General features: G+C 43.4%; 1 protein-coding gene across 5 annotated transcripts in view; it reads right to left on the bottom strand.

The window, feature by feature from the left end:
* The window catches only part of PABIR3 (PABIR family member 3), a 118,140-nt gene that overhangs the window by 24,936 nt on the left and 72,752 nt on the right, over positions 1-20,452 (bottom strand). Inside the window, exon 8 of one of the 5 annotated variants that reach the window (XM_077989295.1) lies at positions 8,862-8,979. The exons of the other annotated variants lie outside the window; for them this stretch is intronic. Within the exon in view, the coding sequence (XP_077845421.1) occupies positions 8,921-8,979 (59 nt within the window). The 3' untranslated portion in view covers positions 8,862-8,920. Of the gene's footprint in view, positions 1-8,861; positions 8,980-20,452 lie in introns of those variants that run through there. 5 annotated transcript variants of the gene reach the window in all.

The following is a 20,452-nucleotide window of genomic DNA, read 5'->3' as shown; positions in this document are numbered from 1 at the left end:
TAGGACCCCATCTGTAAACATGAAATTTGTTTCATACATACCTTATACACATAGCCAGCAGGTAATTTTATTTTTCCCTTGGGGACATTGAATAAACTGTTACGTACCTGCCTTTTGACTGTGACCCATCACATGAGGTCAGGTGTGGAATTTTCCACTTGGGGCATCATGTCAGCACTCCAGAAGTTTTAGTTTGGAGCATTTCAGACTTTGGAGTTTTGGATTAGGGGTGCTCAACCTGTATATTCTTACTTTTTTTTCTGTAGAAACAATAATAGTTTCATTAGTAGTCAGAGACCTGGGGCTTGAGCTGGCTCTGGAAGGGTAAGTTTAATTCACATACAGAGAGGAGCTGGATTCACAAGAAGAGGCAAGGATGTGCCACAAGGTGAGATTTGTTTTGAAATAATGTCTAGGGAGATGAGACTGTTGTGTGTTCCATTATTTCCTGTCTGCTGTGAAGAAAACTTTACTGCTGTGACTCATGGGGATGAACACAGGCTCATGAGGAAAGAACTAAGCTAGCCAAGGGGCCACAGGTATCACAAAATTTAATCAGAGAAGAGGTAAAGAAGTAATTGTCATCGTGAAAACAAATATGATTCATCCTGAAGGTAGCTAGCAAACAGGAAACACAGCAAGAGACATGGCAATAGTTGCAATTATCCGTCACTGCAGGTGTTTCTGCCACCACGAAATCGTTAGGCCAGCACAGTTCTGCCACCCGAGTTCATTTCGAAAGGAGCTGTACAAAGTCGGCCTGTGAAGCTTTAGGTTTCTAGAAAAGATTCTGGAAACGAGTGTCTCCCAGGTATTTTCGTTCACTGAACGAATAAGTTGAAGGACTATAGCAGCTGCAGAGGTGATACCTACAGGGTTTCCACATGCACACGGAAGTAGATGCTAAGGTTTCAAAACTTGACTATTATGAAAGAGATTTGAAGATTTCAAGTGGTACCTAAAACCCTGCCATTTAGAGAAAGCATGCCTAAAAGGAACAATTTAGACCTAAAGGAAGTTGGGGGGTGGGAGGAACTGGGACCACAGAGTTATCTTAGAAGATTCAAATGGAGGGGCCCAGCCAGCCTAGCTGCATTATCCTAGAAGTGGAATGTCAAGTTAGTGATTATTTCATTAGGAAAGTATTTGCTACACCTATAATCTGGAAGTGATAAACAACATACCAGAGCAGAACATTAGTCTCCGGGATTAAATACCAAACAGAATAACAAAGAGTTGACCCAGCTACAGGATGTTAAGACAGTCCTGTCCAGTTACCACATCAAAGACCCTGTAAGCAAGCCATGGGCAGATAAAGGAGGAATAAATTGACACTGGTTTGGAGAGGCTTTATATGACCGAGAGAACAAAAATGCAAATGGACTAAACTCAAGCTGGCTGTTTAGTTTGTTCATTTAGTTTTTCTGTGATTTGCCCGTCACTTAGTTAATCAGAAGATAGTCAACAAATTAAAGTGACACTTACCATGGGCTATGTTAGCTTCAGCGCCTAATAGAAACTGGGTCAGTTCAAGGAAGATGATGGTGAGGAATGTCCAGCTTACTAAATACGTTTGCCAATTAGCTGGGTGATTGCTTTGTGAATCACTGACTTAACAAACACACAAGCTAGACAGTTCAGAATGTGATCCAGGTAGGTGGTGGAAAGGCTTGATTCGATAAAGAGAAAAGAATAAATGAAATGATTTCATAAGAATGCAGACAGATTTTTTAGTCCACCAGGGTAGAGAAAAACAATGTGAAATCTCTCTTGACGAAACGAAGTGTGAGGTGTGATTATGTTAAGAAAACTGCCAACCTCTGGGATAGAAAGCAGAATGCAGATGTGGCACAGGCGCACGTGCATACACACAGATGAAATCCCACATTAAATTACTTTTGCACAATCATAAGTCACAGGAGGTACAGTTAGGAATGGATTTTTTTTCTTTTCTTTCTTTCTTTTTTTCTTCTTTCCTTCTCTTTTTTCTTTTCTTTCTTCTTTCTTTTTTTCTTCTTTCCTTCTCTCTCTCTCTCCTTCTTTTTTTTTTTCGTCTGAGACAGGGCCTTGCTCTGTTGCCTAGGCTGCAGTGCAGTATTGTGATCATGGCTCACTTCAGCCTCAACCTCCCAGGCTCAAGTGATCCTCCCATCTCAGCCTCCCAAGTAGCTGGGATTACAGGCACACACCACCATGCCTGGATAATTTTTTTTTATTACTTTTTGTAGAGATGGGGGGTCTCACTTTGTTTTCTAGGCTGCTCTTGAATTCCTAGGTTCAAGCAATCCTCCCACCTTGGCCTCTCAAAGTGCTGGGATTACAGGTGTCAGCCATCATACCCAGCCAGGCATGCAATTTATTAAACAAAAGCACCCTCTCTCCTAATAAACATGTTTTTGCAGCTAATCACTGTACTAGATAACCTGTATCTTCTGCTGTTCTCAGGCTGCTAGAGAGCAGATGTTTTTTGTTTCTTTGTGTGTTTTTTTTAGTAGACTTTATTTTTGAGAGCAGTTTTGGGTTCACAGCAAAATTGTTCAGAAAGTACAGAGTTCACATATACTCCCCTCCTCCCTCCGCCACGTGCACAGCCTCTCCCACAAGCAACATTCCTCATCAGACTGGTACATTTGTTACAATCAATGAACCTACATTGACACATCATGATCACTCAAAGCCCACAGTTTACATTAGGGTTCGCTGTTGGTGTGATATATTCTATGGGTTGGGACAAATGTTTAATGACATGCACCCACCAGTATAGCATCATACGGAGTAGTTTCACTGCCCTAAAAGTCCTCTGTTGGGGTTTTCTTTCTTACATTAAAATTTTTCTTATGGAAAATTTTGAATATTTACAAAAGTCAAGAGAATAATATAAATGAACTCTGCCTGTGTACTTATCACCTGCCTTCAGAAACTACCAACCATGGCCAATCGTGATGAGATGGAATTTTGGTGTTTTTGTTTGTTTTGTTTTTTTGAGACAGAGTCTCACTCTGTTGCCCAGGCTGAAGTGCAGTGGCACGATCTCGGCTCACTGCAACCTCCGCCTCCTGGGTTCAAGCGATTATCCTGTCTCAGCCTCCTGAGTAGCTGGGACTACAGGCTAGTGCCACCATGCCCTGCTAATTTTTGCATTTTTAGTAGAGATGGGGTTTCACCATATTGGCCAGGCTGGTCTCAAATTCCTGACCTCAAGTGATCCACCCGCCTCTGCCTCCCAAAGTGCTGGGATTACAGGTGTGAGCCACCTGTGGGGCCAAGATGGATTTTGTAAAGGATATGTATGGGTACATAGCTATTGGCAGACTGATATTACTTCTGTGGAAAAGGGGCTTCTCACCCACTTTAAAATGAGTGATTGAATTATTCCGGGGTAAACAGGCATTAGTCTTGAGCATTAACTGTGTTAGGCACTTTGCAAATGATATTGAGACCCTTGCTATTCCATGTGTGGTCCATGGCCAAGCAGCATGGGCTTACCTGGGAGCTTACTGGCCATGGAGAACCTCAGGCTCCACCCATGACTGACTGAACCAGGGTGTGCGGTTTAACAAGATTCCCCAGGTGCTCTGTCTGTGTATTGAAAGTTAGGAAGTACTGACTGCCTGGCACAGAGTAGGCTCTAAACAGCCTCCTAACAATCTTGCAACAAGACCACAAGGCAGATATCATCATGTCAGATTTATAAAATGAGATAACTACAGTGCAGAGATGTTATTTGGCTTTTCCAAGATCCCACAGCTAATAAACTTAGGTCAGGCTGGCTTCAGAGTCTATGATTTATAGCATGCTTCCTCCCAGTTAGAGTTCGTTTTTTGGGGATTTTTTTGTTTGTTTTTTTTTTTGAGGCAGAATTTTGCTCTTGTTGCCCAGGCTGGGGTGCAATGGCATGATCTCAGCTCACCGCAACCTCCATCTCCTGGGTTCAAGTGATTCTCCTGCCTCAGCCTCCCGAGTACCTGGGATTACAGACATCTGTCACCATGCCCAGCTAATTTTTGTATTTTTAGTAGAGACAGGGTTTCACTATGTTGGCCAGTCTGGTCTCAAACTCCTGACCTTGTGATCTGCCCACCCTGGCCTCCCAAAGTGCTGGAATTACAGGCGTGAGCCACCATGCCCAGCCGAGAGTTCGCTTTTTTAAAGGGAGTTTACTGGCTGGGCACTATGGCTCACACCTGTAATCCCAGCACTTTGGGAGGCTGAGGCGGGTGGATCACCTGAGGTCAGGAGTTCAAGAACAGCGTGACCAACATGGTGAAACCCTGTCTGTACTAAAAATACAAAAATTAGCCGGGCGTGGTGGCACATACCTGTAATCCCAACTACTAGGGAGGCTGAGGCAGGAGAATCACTTGAACTCATGAGAAGGAGGATGCGGTGAGCTGAGATTGCACCACTGCACTCCAGACTGGGCAAAAACAGCAAAACTCCGTCTCGAAAAAAATAAATAAAATAAAGGAGCTTACTTTTAGGGCAACTCAATGAAAAAAAGAAACCAGGATGGTATGTGCATATACAACACCAAAGCAACCAGTCATCTCAGCAACAACAGCAGAAAACCAAACTGCTACCATGCAAGCTACTTGCATGCTACTTACTTCACTAGAAGGCTTTTCACATTTCAGCCAGTTATTATGGTGTCATGTTGGACAGCTAAATGTTTCAGAGCAATCAGAAAAAACCTAGAGCAATTATCGAAGTTATTCTCTCTTGTCAGTGACTGTTAACCCAAATAGGAAGCAAATTGCAAACCACATGCTCTTCCAGAACAAAGAGAAGATTTGTTATAGTCCCAAATAACTGGTAAAGATATTTAAGAAAATCAGTCAGATCGGTCTGACTTCATGTAGGCAGAAAGGGCAGGTAGTTGATTGCTATTTCTCTTTCTAACCCGCTGGGTGACCTTAGCCTGTAGCTCTGCATGAGTATTGAATTGCTTACACCAAGAAGAGAACCTTAAATGCTTGAGCACTGCTGGGCAATACAATAGGCGCTTTTGTTTCTGGGTAGCTATTTGAAAGGAATATTACTGGAAAAGGTAGAAAAAGCATAATTCTTGGAGCACAACCCCCAGTTTAGCAGGAACTCATTAGACCTCAGGAACTTCTCCCTTCTAATCCTGGGAGGAGATTAGGCCATTTCCTTCTCTTTCGTTGCCCTAATGACTCTGGGGACTTGCATTAATGGATCAGCATGGCTACTTGGTTTTGCAATGAGCTGATTTGATGATTAATTAGCCTCTAGCAGGGATCTGATGAAGTTCTTAGCTCAAAGCTCCAGGGATCCAGTTCAGGGCAATCTGCTCTCATAATCAAAAAGACCAGGTGAAGAGGCTCACAAACTGGCCTGATGATAGGTTGCCATGGGGTTATGATTGACTTTCTACTTTATAACCAAATGACCTGGACATAATGTGCTGTTGTGAAACAGGAATATACTATGGAAAAGTAGTAAACCTACTGGCTCAACAAAGCTAATTGTCTTTATACATGAGATCAAATTCTTAGTGTATCTCCCCTGCCATGTAAATAACCATTTGGGTCATTCTATCCCACATTCTAATGAATTTAATATTTCACGGCCAACCTTGCCCTCATACTAAAAAATGTAATGAACAATATTAATAGAGTCAACATAAGCAAAAACAAAACCAAAAAACATATAGGGTAAAATAGATAAGACTTTAAGAGTTATTCTAAGAACGTTTTTCTAAAACACTAAAGAACATTTTAAAATAGGGTACTATTAACACTGTATTTTGATAATGTATTAATCAGTGTGTTTTCCCTCCAAAGCTTCACAAGACTTTTCTAAGCCATAATTTTATTTCAATGATCACCATTGTAAGATTGGAAGGGCAGTTATTATCCCTCCTTCACAACTGAGAAAACTGAGACTCTGAAAGTTGAAGTCACTTGCCCTCCGTAAAAAGGCCTCCCAGTGAGTAAGATGCAGAGCCAAGACCAGCACGCAGATCACGTGCCAGCCCTTCATTCTTTCCACTTCCCATAAGTTGAAGAAAAAGACAGCATGACAGTAGCCACAGAAATGACCTCCTACAAAAACCAAGGCAACTGAGAACATGTCACGTTTACTAAGTTAGTTGAAAATACCTTTTCTCTTTGGAAATTACAAATTACACCTTATGGGTTATTTGGTGGGGCGGAAAACTTGAGACATAAGAAGCTGCACTCATTGTGCTTATGATTGCCTTTGGTTGTGGGCTGTGATGTAGACCCAGAGCCGTGGCCCTTGGAGTGGGGCACAGAGCCAGCTTCATCCTCTCCTTCCCTCCCTCACTGCTCATCTTCTCCTCACCTAAGGGGAAGTGAGGAGTATTCTGGAAAACAGGGGTCTCTACTCAAAAAATAGGGAATGGGGGCCTTGTTTCCTGAACTGCAGTGTCTCCTGGATCAAAGGCAGATGCCTGCCCTGATCGCTGCCTCTGGGGCTGGCTGTGGAAGGAGTCATTAGTTTGAAGTCACTTTTTTTTTTGTTGTTTTTGAGATGGAGTCTCTCTCTTGTCACCCAGGCTGGAATGCAATGGCACGATCTTGGCTCACTGCAACTTCTGCCTTCTGGGTTCAAGTGATTCTCCTGCCTCAGCCTCCCAAGTAGCTGGGTTTACAGGTGCCTGCCACCAAGCCTGGCTTTTTTGTATTTTTAGTAGATATGGGGCCAGGCTGGTCTCCAACTTCTGACCTCAGGTGATCCACCTGCCTCGGCCTCCCAAAGTGCTGGGATTACAGGCGTGAGCCACCGCGCCCAGCCTGAAGTCACTTCTTCTAAAGAGCACCACATCCTAATGGATCTGAGCCTGGCTTTGTGTATGGGCTGCTACACAGCTGAGGAGACCACGGTGCTCTTCCTGAAGTGAAGAGCAAGTGAAGTTTGTGCAAAGTGAAAAGATGTCAAGAGGCCAGGGGAGAGGGGGTGGGGGATCCAAATTGATCCTACCTGTGGCATCACCATGGCTTCACTTCTGCTAGCCTCTTGCAGTCTTAACACGACTTTGAGTCATTACTGTGAACAAAAGTTCTGTCATAAGGAATTTGGAAGAAGAGACTTTATTCCAGTGAATAAACTGGCGGGAGGCAGAGGGTGGAGAGGAAACACAGCCTTCTAATAAAGGGAAGGTCCAGGTTTTATAGCAAAACTTCCTGTTCAGGTTCTCAATCAGGTTCCTTTTATGCAAAGGAAGGATTCAAATTTGATTAGTTCTCATTTGTCAACACAGCTGAGATCTGATTAGCTGATACAGATGAGCCCTGACTGGTTGCTACAGGTGAGCTCTGATTGGTTGCTTCAGGGGAGCTCTGAAAGTCCCAAAGTTAAATAGAAGTGTGGGTTTTCTGACCTCTAGTCAGCAGATGGCTACTTGATTCCATTAAAAATTTAGTCACTTGGGATCCATCTGGAGGGATTGGCTTTATATTTGTTGACAGTACTTTCTGATGTTGCAATGGACAATAGAGTGTCCAGTATAGCTCTCCTAACCACAAAAGAGTCCTGGGGAGTTGGGGTCCAGTTCAAATGATCTCATGGATCAATAACTATAGATATCGTTTAGATAACACATTCATAATCAGTCCGGAATGAAACTCCACACATGAACCACATTTATTTGAAGGGTGCCTACTGCTAGAGGCCAGGCTATTTATTCTGTAATTAGGAGGGGATTTCTGGAATTTTCTGTGAGCCTTCCAGGCTTCCTGAACCTCATTCCTCTCGTTAGGTAAAAGGAACAGAAGAAAGTAGATACTTGTTTGGGACAGAACAGTATGTGATGGGGAAATCAGCACGTGAGAAGGCATTTTGTAGTAGTTAATCTAAAAGTAAGAATTTCACTAATTATGGAAGGAATTAGGGTTTATGGAAGGAAACAATGTCCTTGCTGTAAATGTTTATATCAAATTCTTCAATACTCCTAAAATCCCATAGGAGGTTCTGGTTTGCACATGGTAGGGTCTGGATGGACACTTGGCAGGGATATTGTGGAGGGAATTTGGGTATGGGACACAAGTCTGGGCTGGAGAAGCCACTTCTTCAAGCCTGAGATTCTGTGAAAACTAGAGGTGCCAATGTATTTTATTAAAGAAACGGTACCTTTTAAAGTACAAAATCGTAGAGAGAGAGAACAAATCAATGGTTACCAGAGGTTCGGGATGGTGGGGGACAGGGGTATGATTATAAATGGGTACATGGGAGAGATCTTTGTGGTGATGGAAGTGTTTTGCATCTTGAGTGCAATGGTGGTGCCACGAATACATACATGTAATAAAATGGCATACAGAAGAACAGTTAGTGCAAAACAAAAACCAAACAAACAAAAATGGCATAGAACTCCCCCACACACATTGTACCTATGTCAAATTTTCTGGCCTTTATATTGTACTATAATTATGTGAGATGGAATCATTGGAGTCCAATGGTGCCATCTCAGCTCACTGCAACCTCCGCCTCCTGGGTTTAAGTGATTCTCCCACCTCGGCCTCCCAAGTAGCTAGGATTATAGGCATGCGCCACCACACCCAGCTAATTTTGTATTTTTAGTAGAGATGGGGTTTTACTATGTTTGTCAGGCTGGTCTCAAACTCCTCACCTCAGGTGATCCACCCATGTCAGCCTCCCAAAGTGCTGGGATTACAAGCGTGAGCCACCATGCCCGACCAATCTTGCATTTCTTTTAAGGGTCCTACAGAATCCTTCCTTTATTCAATTTTTCTTTCAAGAGAAGCCCATCCCACCCCTACCCCATATACATATGACTCTTGAGAACTAGAACTACAGACTTAGAAACAAACTTTTCCATCTTAATTTCTCCACTGGGAGAAAAAAAAAAAGTCAGAGAACATATGTGCCCTTCTTTTATTTTATCTATGGATCTGATGTTTCCGATGGAGCTATTCCACTAGTAATGGCTTGAGCAGACTGGGAAGCTTCTATAGTCAGCTAAGCCAGCTCTTCTTACTGCCATGGAATAAAAGCAGAAATATGTTAAATTCCTTTCATCCCTTCGATGTGAATAGAAGCATAAGGGTAGGAAGGAAGGAGGGGCAGGCTAGGAGGGTGTGGGGTCTTGTGGTTCTGAAATGAGAAGCACCAGGTCACCACACAAAGCAGAGGGGCTTCTCTCAGCTCAGGAGGAGCTGTGTTTTTGGGGTTGAGACACACAGAGAAATTGGCCCAGGACATCAGGCACTTGAAAGCCAGCCTCAGAGAGGGGAGCCGTTTGAGTTGAATGTAGAAATCTGAACCAGCTTTCCCTCCCAGCCTCCCCAACTACACCAGAAGAGGAGATGAACAAAGCCTGAGCCCTTCGGTGGGAACAGGTGGTTGTAATGGGCACAGGTCATAAAGGGATTTGGGATGGAGCATCTGCTGCAGGCTGCCCCATTCCTGACACACCCTATCTCCCAGAGGCCCCATCTTGGCCTTCCTACATTTATTCCATTCCATCTTCTCTGGCCCATGCAACCTAGCACTTGACAATAAGTCATCTCACAGTATTCTCTTATTTTGAGTTAGAGGAGCCTAAGTTCAAATCCCAGTTCTACCACTTACTAGTTATGTGATCTTGGGGAAGTTGTCTAAATGTTTTTGCCCCTCAGTTTGCTTACCTGTTAAATGGGGGCAAAACCTGCTTTACAGGGTTCGTAAGGTGCCTAGCACCTAACAGGTGCTCAGCATATATTAGCTTTTTCCTTTCTCTGCTCGTTGTTTCCTATGTGAATGGCACATCGCTCACTAGATTGTAAGCTTCTTCATGGAGCTTCCCTCCCTTCTTTCTCCCCCAGTACCTAGCCTAGGGTTGGGCACACAAGAACTTGTTCATGACTCCTCATTGGCTAGGCTAAATGGACTTTTCCTGGCTGTCTCAGTAATGCTGATGGGGACCTGAAATGAACATAAGGGAAAGCCAGCATTCCATTTTAATGATATGAGGGTAACATGTTGAATTCTTTTTTTTTTCTTTGAGATGGAGTCTTGCTCTGTTGCCCAGGCTGGAGTGCAATGGCGCGATCTTGGCTCACTGCAACCTCTGCCTCCCAGGTTCAAGCGATTCTCTTGCCTCAGCCTCCCAAGTAGCTGGGATTACAGGCACCCACCACCATGCCCAGCTAATTTTTTGTATTATTTAGTAGAGATGGGGTTTCACCATGTTGACCAGGCTGGTCTTAAACTCCTGACCTCATGTGATCCACCCGCCTCAGCATCCCAAAGTGCTGGGATTACAGGCATGAGCCACCGCACCAGGCCAACATGCTGAATTCTTTACTTCAAAACTCATGTGCTAAGTCCTGCCTTTAGTGCAAACATAATTTTAGACACCAGTTATGCAGCTCAAGTAAAATTAGAAGCCAATGGTTTAAGTATCTTGACAAAATCACTTCTTGATCTGTTTTGCAGATGTGAAGTAGGAACAAGAAGCAATTACAGACTGACATGCTTATTGCCATAGAATTCAGAAGGTTATCAAATCTAACATGAGAATCTGAAATTGACCCTGTTACATCTATACCTAATCACTGTCTTGGGACCATACCTCAGTCTGTAGTCATTTGTGAGGTCCAGTGGAAAGAGTAATGGATCAGGAAATGAAGACCAGAGGTGGAGTCCCAGATTCACTCATTCAGCCAACAAACATTTACTGAATGCCTACCATGGGGCTAGGCTCTATGCATCACAGATCTGATCCTGCCCCACATGGAATTTACTAAGTTTGTAGCTGTGTGACCTGCGGGAATCACTTCACCTCTCTGGGTCTCATGCTCCCCATCTGCCAAATGGCGACAGATATATTTATATCATAAAGTAATTATTAGAATTATATGAGGGAATGCAGGGGCGAGAGCTCTGCAGACTATGCTTGTTCTCTATTATTGTCCTCTATGTAATGGTTACATGAATAGCTTGTGATCACTTGAAAATTATGTCCTAAGTCTATTTCAAGGGGGCTGAACATGTTCTGCCTGTCTCATTTTCCTTCCTTACATGTTGTCAAGCCAACCAAAACCAGAGTGAGCAGGAGAAACAAAGAGAGTTATGCTGTGCCGGGCTATGCGTTACAGAGAATAGCACTCCACTTTGTGTTCTCAAGTGGGTTGGATTTCAGATAAGGTCCCGTTATGAAATGAACCACATTCCTGCAAATGTAGTTGAAGTCCTAACCTCCAGTACCTGTGAATTTGACCATATTTGTAAATAGGGTTTTTGCAGATGTAATCCAGTTAAGATCATAAGGGTCAGCCCTAGCCTGATATGACTTGTGTCCTTACAACAGGTAAATCTGGACACAGACACAGTGAAAGGAGACTGCCATGTGAAGACACACACAGACACACAGAGGAGGCGGCCATGTGAAGATGGAGTCAGAGAGTGGAGTTGTGCAGCCACAAGTCAAGGAATGCTTGGGGCTATCAGAAACTGGAAGAAGCAAGGAAGGATCCTCCTCTACAAGCTTCAGAGGGAGTACGGCCCTGCCAACACCTTGATTGCATAGTCCTAGCTTCTGGACTTGTGAGAGAATAGATTTTCGTGTTGTAAGCCCCCCAGTTTGTGGCACTGTGTTACGGCAGCCCCAGGAAACCAGTATAGTTCCGAAACAGACACAGCCCTTCCCTCCATTCTCCAGGTGGTCAGATGCCTCTTCCTTTTCTGTACTTGAATCCACGTAATAAACAATGCCTTGATATAAGAGCCTCAAAATGTGGGTCTCCAGAATGGCAGAAGAGCTTGCATGGAATTCTGAATTTCATTGCACATTTTTCTTTTTTTTTGAAATGGAGTCTCACTCTGTTGCCCAGGCTGATCTCAGCTCAATGCAACCTCTGCCTCCCAGATTCAAGCATTTCTCCTGTCTCAGCCTCCCTAGTAGCTGGGACTACAGGCGACTTCCACCACACCCAGCTAATTTTGTATTTTTAGTAGAGACGAGGTTGCACCATATTGGTCAGGCTGGTCTCAAACTCCTGACCTCAAGTGATCTACCCGCCTCAGCCTCCCAAAATGCTGGGATTACAGGCGTGGGCCACTGTGCCCAGCCATTGCACATTTTTCAAATAAGTCAACGTAGAAGCCAAGGTTGCCCTCCTTTACCCTTTCTGTTCTCAAATTTGATGGAAAATAGCAAGAGCAGGCAGGCATGAGACCCACAGGCATGAGAACTACTGAGTAAACAGCTTCTGCTGCTAGCTCTCAGTATAGAGACTATCTTGGGAAATTCAGAGGGCCCATTCTGGGCCCTGATAAAGCCCAGGGGCTTGCAGGAGAACCGGCCTCATTTAAGATTTCCAGGAACTATACTGCAAGCTTGTCCAACCTGTGGCCCGCAGGCCACATGTGGTCTAGGACAGCTTTGTGGCCCAACACAAATTAGCAACTTTCTTAAAACATTATGAGCTATCATTAGTGTTAGCGTATTATATGTGTGGCCCAAGACAGTTCTTCCAGTGCAGCCCAGGGAAGCCAAAAGATTGAATACCGCTGTGATATGGTTTCGCTGTGTCTCCCCAACAAATTTCATCTTGAATTGTAATTCCCACGTGTTGTGGGAGGGACCTGGTGGGAGGTAATTACCCCCATGCTGCTGTTTTCGTGATAGTGAGTGAGTTCTCATGAGAGCTGATGGTTTCATAAGGGGCTTTTCCCCCTTTTGCTCGTTCTTCTTCTTCCTGCCACCATGTGAAGAAGGGCATGTTTGCTTCCCCTTCTGCCATAATGGTAAGTTTCCTGACGCCTCCCCAGCCATGCTGAACTGTGAGTCAATTAAACCTCTTTCCTTTATAAATTGCCCAGTCTTGGGTATGTATGTCTTTATTAGCAGCGTAAGAATGGACTAATATACCCAGCTATACTGTATCATGTGCTTCAGAGCCAGGCTGACAGCTTGTCTTGCCTAGACTCCTCTACTCTTGCAACCAACCAGAGGCTGCCATCCTAGCAAAGGAGGTATCCCTTCTATAGGACAGACAGGTGATTCATTTAATCAGTGCATGTGTCTTATTTTGAAAAATTACTATTTGGCAACCACCAAAGCAATAGCTGATTCAGGCAAGAGTCATCAACAGATCCTTAAACTAGTGAGTGAAATTTTTATGAGAAACATGATATTTACATAGTCTCAAAGTATCTCCCCATATGTTAGTTATTAAGCATAAAAACAAAATAGTATCTTTACAGTGGAAAAATCTGGTGGACATCATCTTAACCAAGGAATCAAGGTTAACATCACCAACCATCGCATGCCTTTTTATGTTTCACCCCCACCAAAAATGTGTAACCTAGCTCTCATCATGAGGACACATCAGGCAAACCCAAGTTGAGGGACATTCTACAAAATAATTGGCCTGTACTCTTCCAAAGTGTTGATGTCACAATAGACAAAGAAAGGTTGAGGACTGTTCCAGATTTAAGAAGGCTTAAGAGATTAAGAGACATAAAAACTAAATACAATGTGTGATCCTAGACTGGATCATAGATGAAAAAAAAGCTATGCAGGACATTATTGAGACAATTAAAATTTGAATATGAACGGCAGATTATATATTAGCATACTGCAATAATGCTATATTTCCTGTATTTGATAACTCTACTGTGTTTATATAACAGATTGTCTTTGTTCTTAGGAAACACAATTTGAAGTATTAAGGAGAAGAGGAACATGACATCTACAATTTATTCTCAAGTGTTTTAGAAAAAATATGTGTGTCTGTGTGTGTATGAGTAGAAAGAGAGAATGATAAAGAAGTTGTAACAAGATGCTTACAAGAGATGTATCTTGATAAAGGGTATGTGAAAGTTCTTTTTACTGTTTTTGCATACTATTTTCTGTAAGTTGAAAGTACTTCAAATTAAAAATTTAAAAATATATTATTTTGAGCATTTAACTATGTGCCTGATGCTGTGCTGGGTGTGAGGCATTCAAGGGAGAACAAGACATGATCTTTACCTTTAGCTCACAGTCTGAAGCAGGGAGACAAAGCGGCAAGCACAATTCTGTGTGATGAAGGATGCTGTGCGCACACAGAGGAGGTACGCTAAACCCAGACTTCTCAAGCAAGGGAGTCAGTGGGGCTCTCTACAGAGGAGGGAAAGAGGTAGAGTTGGGATAACTTATTCAGCTTGGGGTGCCAGTGATACATGCAAGAAGTTGGGGGGAAGAAGCCAAGCCTGGACCTCTAAGTAGCAAGAGGAAGTCACCTGCCTCCTGAGGACAGACAACAAGGCACAGATTAGCAGATGTCAGAGGCCAGGCTGAGGTTGTTACAGCCTCTAACGTAACATAAGAAGCGCAGACATCAGCAAAACAGCTTGGGGCTGAAAGGTTGAACACAAGTGTGTTTACTAATGACCTTTGCGGTGATGTATAATGGATGCCCGAGAGGTATCAGCCCCAGATTGATAAATACAAGTAACCTGGATAAGGGCATGGCCTCCAATTAGCTTAAGTTGCTAATAATAAACGTCACGGCAGGAAGAGAATGTCAAGCGATCATAAGAAGTGATTTTTTGAGAACAGGATGAGCTTTACCAGCAATAAGGATAAGGTAGTAGCCAATTAACACAAAACAGGATGGGGAGAGATTGTTGTTAATAGAAAAAATCCTGAGGACAGTACCAGGTCCCATAATAAAGGGAAATCAGGGAGGCAGTACTGCTGTTTCAGAAGTTGATGTGGGAATGGGAATTTCCATTCAATTATGAGATACAAGAGCCAGGATGAGAAAGTACACCGATGTTCTTAGCAAGGACCTAGTGGGAGTTTTATTTTCTTTTTAAACTTTTGTGCTATGAAAAATTTACAAAAATAATGACAACAGCATTAGTTTAAGCCACATGAAATTGCCAAAATTTGACGATTTTTGATCTACAAACATGGCAATTTTGTGTTTTAAATGAAAACAAACCCCCAATACCCACCACTCAGCTTCAGCAATTATTGACACATGGTCAATTTCATTTCCTCTAAATCTCCAACCATTATTCTGATAAACTGACTGATATAAAGGAAACCTCTGGTGGAAGTTTTTGTTGTGCTTTTGTTTTAATGATTTAATATCTATAAAAGAGACTCAAATTACCTATGTACACATAATATTAAAATTAAGAGATTCCAATTATGTGTAGATATGTTTTTAGTTAATTATTTTTTTCAGTAAGTAATACATCCAGATGGTTCACAATTCAAAAGGTACAAAAAAACCAGGGTACGTGAAAATTCCCTTCCAACCCTTTCCCACTTGCCAACAGCTGTCTCTCCTCAAGGGCAATGAATAGTAACAGTTTTATTATTTTGTTTAAAAACAAGGTCTTGCTCTGTTTCCCAGGCTGGAGTGCAGTGGTATGATCATAGTTCACTATATCCTTGAACTCCTGGGCTCAAGAGATCCTCCCGCCTCAGCCTCCCAAGTAGCTGGGATTACAGGCATCTACCTCTATGTCCAGCTATTTAAAAAATTTTCTTTTGGTAGAAATGAAGTCTTATTATGTTTCCCAGGCTGGTCTTGAACTCCTGGTCTCAAGCAATCCTCCCACCTCAGCCTCCCACCTCCAGTGCCCTTGTATTACAGGCGTGAGCCACTGCACCCAGCAACAGTTTTTTATGGATCATTCCAGAGATGTTTTATGCATATGCTAGTAAAGAGATTGTAAACTACTCACAGTGTTCTGCACCTTGCTTCTTCCACTTAACAATATATTCTGGAGATTATTCCATATCAATACATAAAGATCTTTCTCCTTTTTAACAGCTACCTAGCATTCCATTTTATGAAGCATAATTTATTTAACTAATCAAATTACTACTGATGGACTTTTAGGCAGTTTCCGACCTGTTGCCATTACAGAAAATACTGCAGTGATTTGCCTTACACATTCATCTTGCACAAAAGCAAGTAAGTATATCTGTAGGAAAAATTCTCCCGAATGGAATTACTGGATAGAAGGGGATGTGCATTTGTAATTCTGATAGCAGTTGCCCAGTGGCCTCCAAAACGTAAGAGCTGTTTGAATGCTGTCTGCACCCTACCCTTTCATCATGCATAGTTTCCTTGTTGCTCCTTTCCTCTTACTCCCAGGGTCAAGGGACCACTTCCACATCTCAAACTTAGAAAAGCCCCTCCGACCTCAGCCTCCTGTTGGTCTCCTTCAAGCACATTTTGGGCCCCACACCTACCAGCCTATCCTTCCTCCTCTCTTTTTTTCCAGAGGCCATCAGCATCCTCCTGGCTTCCTCTCCTCTTTCCAAGTCAGCCCTACCATTGGCCATTTTAGCTCTGCTAGAGTTGATCCCCCGGACTCACTCTCCCCGTGACCTTCGGCAGCACCTGCTCTGCCAATCCCTGGCCCTGTGAAAGCCCCACCATGCATTCTCTTCATTGCCTGCTCCCAGGCGGCTAGCTATTGCTGGAGAAGGTCATGAAGTTGGCTCCACTACAAAGCCAGGCCAGCCAGCCTCAGCTGGGCCCCAAGGGCTGCAAGGCAGTCCTTTTATATATCAAATTTCTCTCAGCAATTGTTCCAACTCCTCTCCCTCTCCTCATATCCCCTACTCCATCCTTGTGCCAGACCCCTTGGTACTGGGCCTGGCTTTGGATTTCAATGACAGGACATAGGTTATCAAGCAGGCACTCCCTCAATGTCCCCCTCTTCACCTCACCTTCCCCACTTCTCTGCACATTCACCCATGCCTGTTCATCCACCCACACCACCTTCACGGGAAGGAGGTGCTTCCTCCTCAAGGTTACCCCTTCCAGTTGTGTCCTTGGCACTAGATTCTCTTGCTTTCTCCTACGCTTGGCCCCAGAAGCCATCCTCTTTCCCTTTGGGCAAGCTCTTCCTCCTCATTAGTTTTTTCCTCTCAGCCTAAAAACACTTCCCTCATATCTGTGTCATTGTTCCACATCACCACCAGACTTTTTTTCAGATGGAGTTTCGCTCTCGTTGCCCAGGCTGGAGTGCAATGGCGTGATCTCAGCTCACCACAACCTCCGCCTCCCGGGTTCAAGCAATTCTCCTTCCTCAGCCTCCTGAGTAGCTGGGATTACAGACATGTGCCACCACGCCCGGCTAATTTTGTATTTTTAGTAGAGACGGGGTTTCTCCATGTTGGTCAGGCTGGTTTTGAACTCCCAACCTCAGGTGATCTGCCCACCTCAGCCTCCCAAAGTGCTGGGATTACAGGCGTGAGCCACCTCGCCCGGCCTGGACTTTTAAAATTCAGCAATTCATGTGCCTCTTGGCTTCACTTCCTCCTTCCATGTTGTAAATTTCCTCCCCAAATTTAATAGAAAAATCAGAAATATTGACAAGTGAAAAGGAGAAAATCAAAATTATCCACAATGCCATCATCCAACTATTGACATATTCATGTATTTCTTTTCAATCTTTTTATATGCATATATATATATATATATACATTTACGTATTTTTTACAAAATTGGACCATAGTATAAATACTGATTAAGTAAATGCACTTCTTTGAGTGAGTCCATTTCCTCCTGTGTAAAGTGAGGACTATTATAGTAACTACCTCACAGGGTTGTTATGAGGATTACTCAAGATAAAAATATAGAAAAACACTTATCACAGTGACACATAGCAAGTTGAATTAATGTTAGCTATTACGATCTTCCCACGTCAACAAATATAGCTCTACATGAGAATGTAATGAGTTCTGTCACTGCAGTGTCTAATAGGAGTGACTAAAGCACTGCAGTGACTCACCAACACACATTCATTTGGCATAAGAGCAAGTATATCTGTGGGATAAACTCCTAAAAGCAGAATTTCTGGGTCAAAGGCTATGTGCATTTGTAATTTTGATAGATATGTTCAAATTGCCTCCATCAAGTGCTAGTTACCATGATTTCTTTAACTTATAAAGAAGTAATGAGGCTGTTTCACATTTTTAACTGATACAAACCCAGACCATGAAGAACATTCTTATAACTGGATCTTTGCATAGATCCACGATTATGTATCCAGGGAAGAGGAAAGAGTATGAATAAGGGCACAGAGGTGGAGGCTCAAATGATGTGCATGGGAAACTGCTAGTATTGATGACTAACAGAGCTGAGAATGGCAAGAGTTGAGGAAAACATAGTGGGACCAAATCATGAAGGACCGTGAATGTCACTGTCATTCATTCAGTCAGTCAGTCACCAAATATTTATTGACCACCTAATACAGACCAGGTACCGTTTTAGATACTTTGTTCACTTACTGAACAAAAACAGAAGATTCCTACCCTGGGGGAACTTATGTTCTGGCAGAGAGTGGCAAACAATATATGGAATGTTAGAAGGTGATAAGTTCTATAGAGAAAAGGAAAAGCACAGCAGGCCAAAGGGGATCAGGAGTGCTGAGAGTTGTGATATGAAATACAGTGGCTACCCCATTGTGGACTTTGAACGTACTCTACAATGAAGAATTAGGCATCACTTACATTTATCACCAACCTGCCACATCCACATGCCTGATAACCTAACTATTCTCTTTAAATCAGCTTACCTCCCCTACTTCGATTTATTTCAAAGGAAACTTCACAACACTAGCATAAATGGAAACCCAGGATTGCTGTCATACAGGTCTAGAAAGGGAAGACCTTTCTAGAGGGGGCTGAGGCAAGAGGATCACTTGAGCCCAGAAGTTCAAGACCAACCTGGGCGGCCGGGCGCGGTGGCTCAAGCCTGTAATCCCAGCACTTTGGGAGGCCGAGACGGGCGGATCACGAGTTCAGGAGATCGAGACCATCCTGGCTAACACGGTGAAACCCCGTCTCTACTAAAATACAAAAAAAATTAGCCGGGCGAGGTGGCGGGTGCCTGTACTCCCAGCTACTCGGGAGGCTGAGGCAGGAGAATGGCGTGAACCCGGGAGGCGGGGCTTGCAGTGAGCTGAGATCCGGCCACTGCACTCCAGCCTGGGCAACAGAGCTAGACTCCGTCTCAAAAAAAAAAAAAAAAAAAAAAGACCAACCTGGGCAACATAGGGAGACCCCATCTCTATGCAAACACATTTTTTTTTAAATTAGCCAGGCATGGTGGCATGAGCCTGTGGTCCCAGCTACTTGGGAGGCTGAGGTGGGAGGGTCATTTGAGCCCCCGAAGTCAAGGCTGAAGTGAGCCGTGACTGTGCCACTTCACTCCAGCCTGGATGGCAGAGTGAGACCGGGTGCGGTGGCTCACGCATGTAATCCCAGCACTTTGGGAGACTGAGGTGGGTGGATCACTTGAGGTCAGAACTTCAAGACTAGCCTGGCCAACATGGCGAAAAACCATCTCTACTTAAAAAAAATACAAAAATTAGCTGGGTGTGGCGGCACACTCCTGTAATTCCAGCTACTTGCGAGGATGAGGCAGGAGAATTGCTTGAACCCAGGAGGCAGAGGTTGCAGTGAGCCGAGATCACACCACTGCACTCCAGCCTGGGCAACAGAGCAAGATTCCATCTCAAGAAATAATAAATAAATAAATAAATAAATAAATAAATAAATAAATAAAATACATAGAAAGGAAAACTGGAGAGTACCTAGCGCTGGCTTCTTCCCTTCCTTTTGTAGGTCAGTTATTAAATAACAGCAACAACAAGCACTTACTACACTATGTACTTATTTTCCAGGTAGCTTAGGGTTTTATGTGCAGCAAATAATTTCATCTTCACGATGACCCTATGAGGTAGGTACCATTATTGTCTCCACTGGTTTAGGAAGAAACCTGGGTAAAGTGACTAACCTTCCCACATCTCAGTTTCCTCCTACATAAATGGGGACAATAATGGCAACACAGGAGAGAAGAGCCCATTGGCTTCTCCCCACTTCATGTCATGCTTAGGGGAGAGTTGGAGAGGGGACAGGAAGGGGACAGTGGCTCCCAGCTGCAGCATTCCCTGACTGCCTTCCCAATGCCAACAATTGAGATTAGAACTAAATTACTGCTTTAAAACACCTCTCCCCAGAGTTAAATTTATTAGTCACTTTAATTTTCCTATGAAGAACTTTAATCAGAATGTCCAAATTGATTTCAGCCTTGCTAGGATGGGAGGTTTTGATTAGAAGAGGGGAAGATGATGTGCCTTGGGAGCATAGGCCCTTTTTTGGAAGAGATCAGAGCAGGGTAGATACTGAGGGGTTGGGGGTGGGAGCTGGAGGGAAAGAAGCAGCAGAAAGCAAGGTGGAAAGAAACTAAAGACGAACTCTATCAGCTTCAGCTGTCTCTAATTCAAGTCCTTTTGGGGAGGAAGCAGAATCTAACTGACAATAAATAATACATCATTAGAGAGACAGCACCTTGGTCCTGTTAACCTGCTTAGTCTCTCAAAGTATACTACTGCTATTCGACTTCCTGAGAAGTCATCCTTGTATCTTTAAAAAAAAGTCATTTTCATTCATAGGAAATAATATTGGATTCTGAACTACTCAAAGACTTTGAGCCAGGCCAGG

This window comes from Macaca mulatta, chromosome X (assembly GCF_049350105.2).
Source record: "Macaca mulatta isolate MMU2019108-1 chromosome X, T2T-MMU8v2.0, whole genome shotgun sequence".
Taxonomy (NCBI): domain Eukaryota; kingdom Metazoa; phylum Chordata; class Mammalia; order Primates; family Cercopithecidae; genus Macaca; species Macaca mulatta.
The sequence above is the reverse complement of the archived record's forward strand: the minus strand, read 5'-3'. Positions and strand labels throughout refer to the sequence as shown.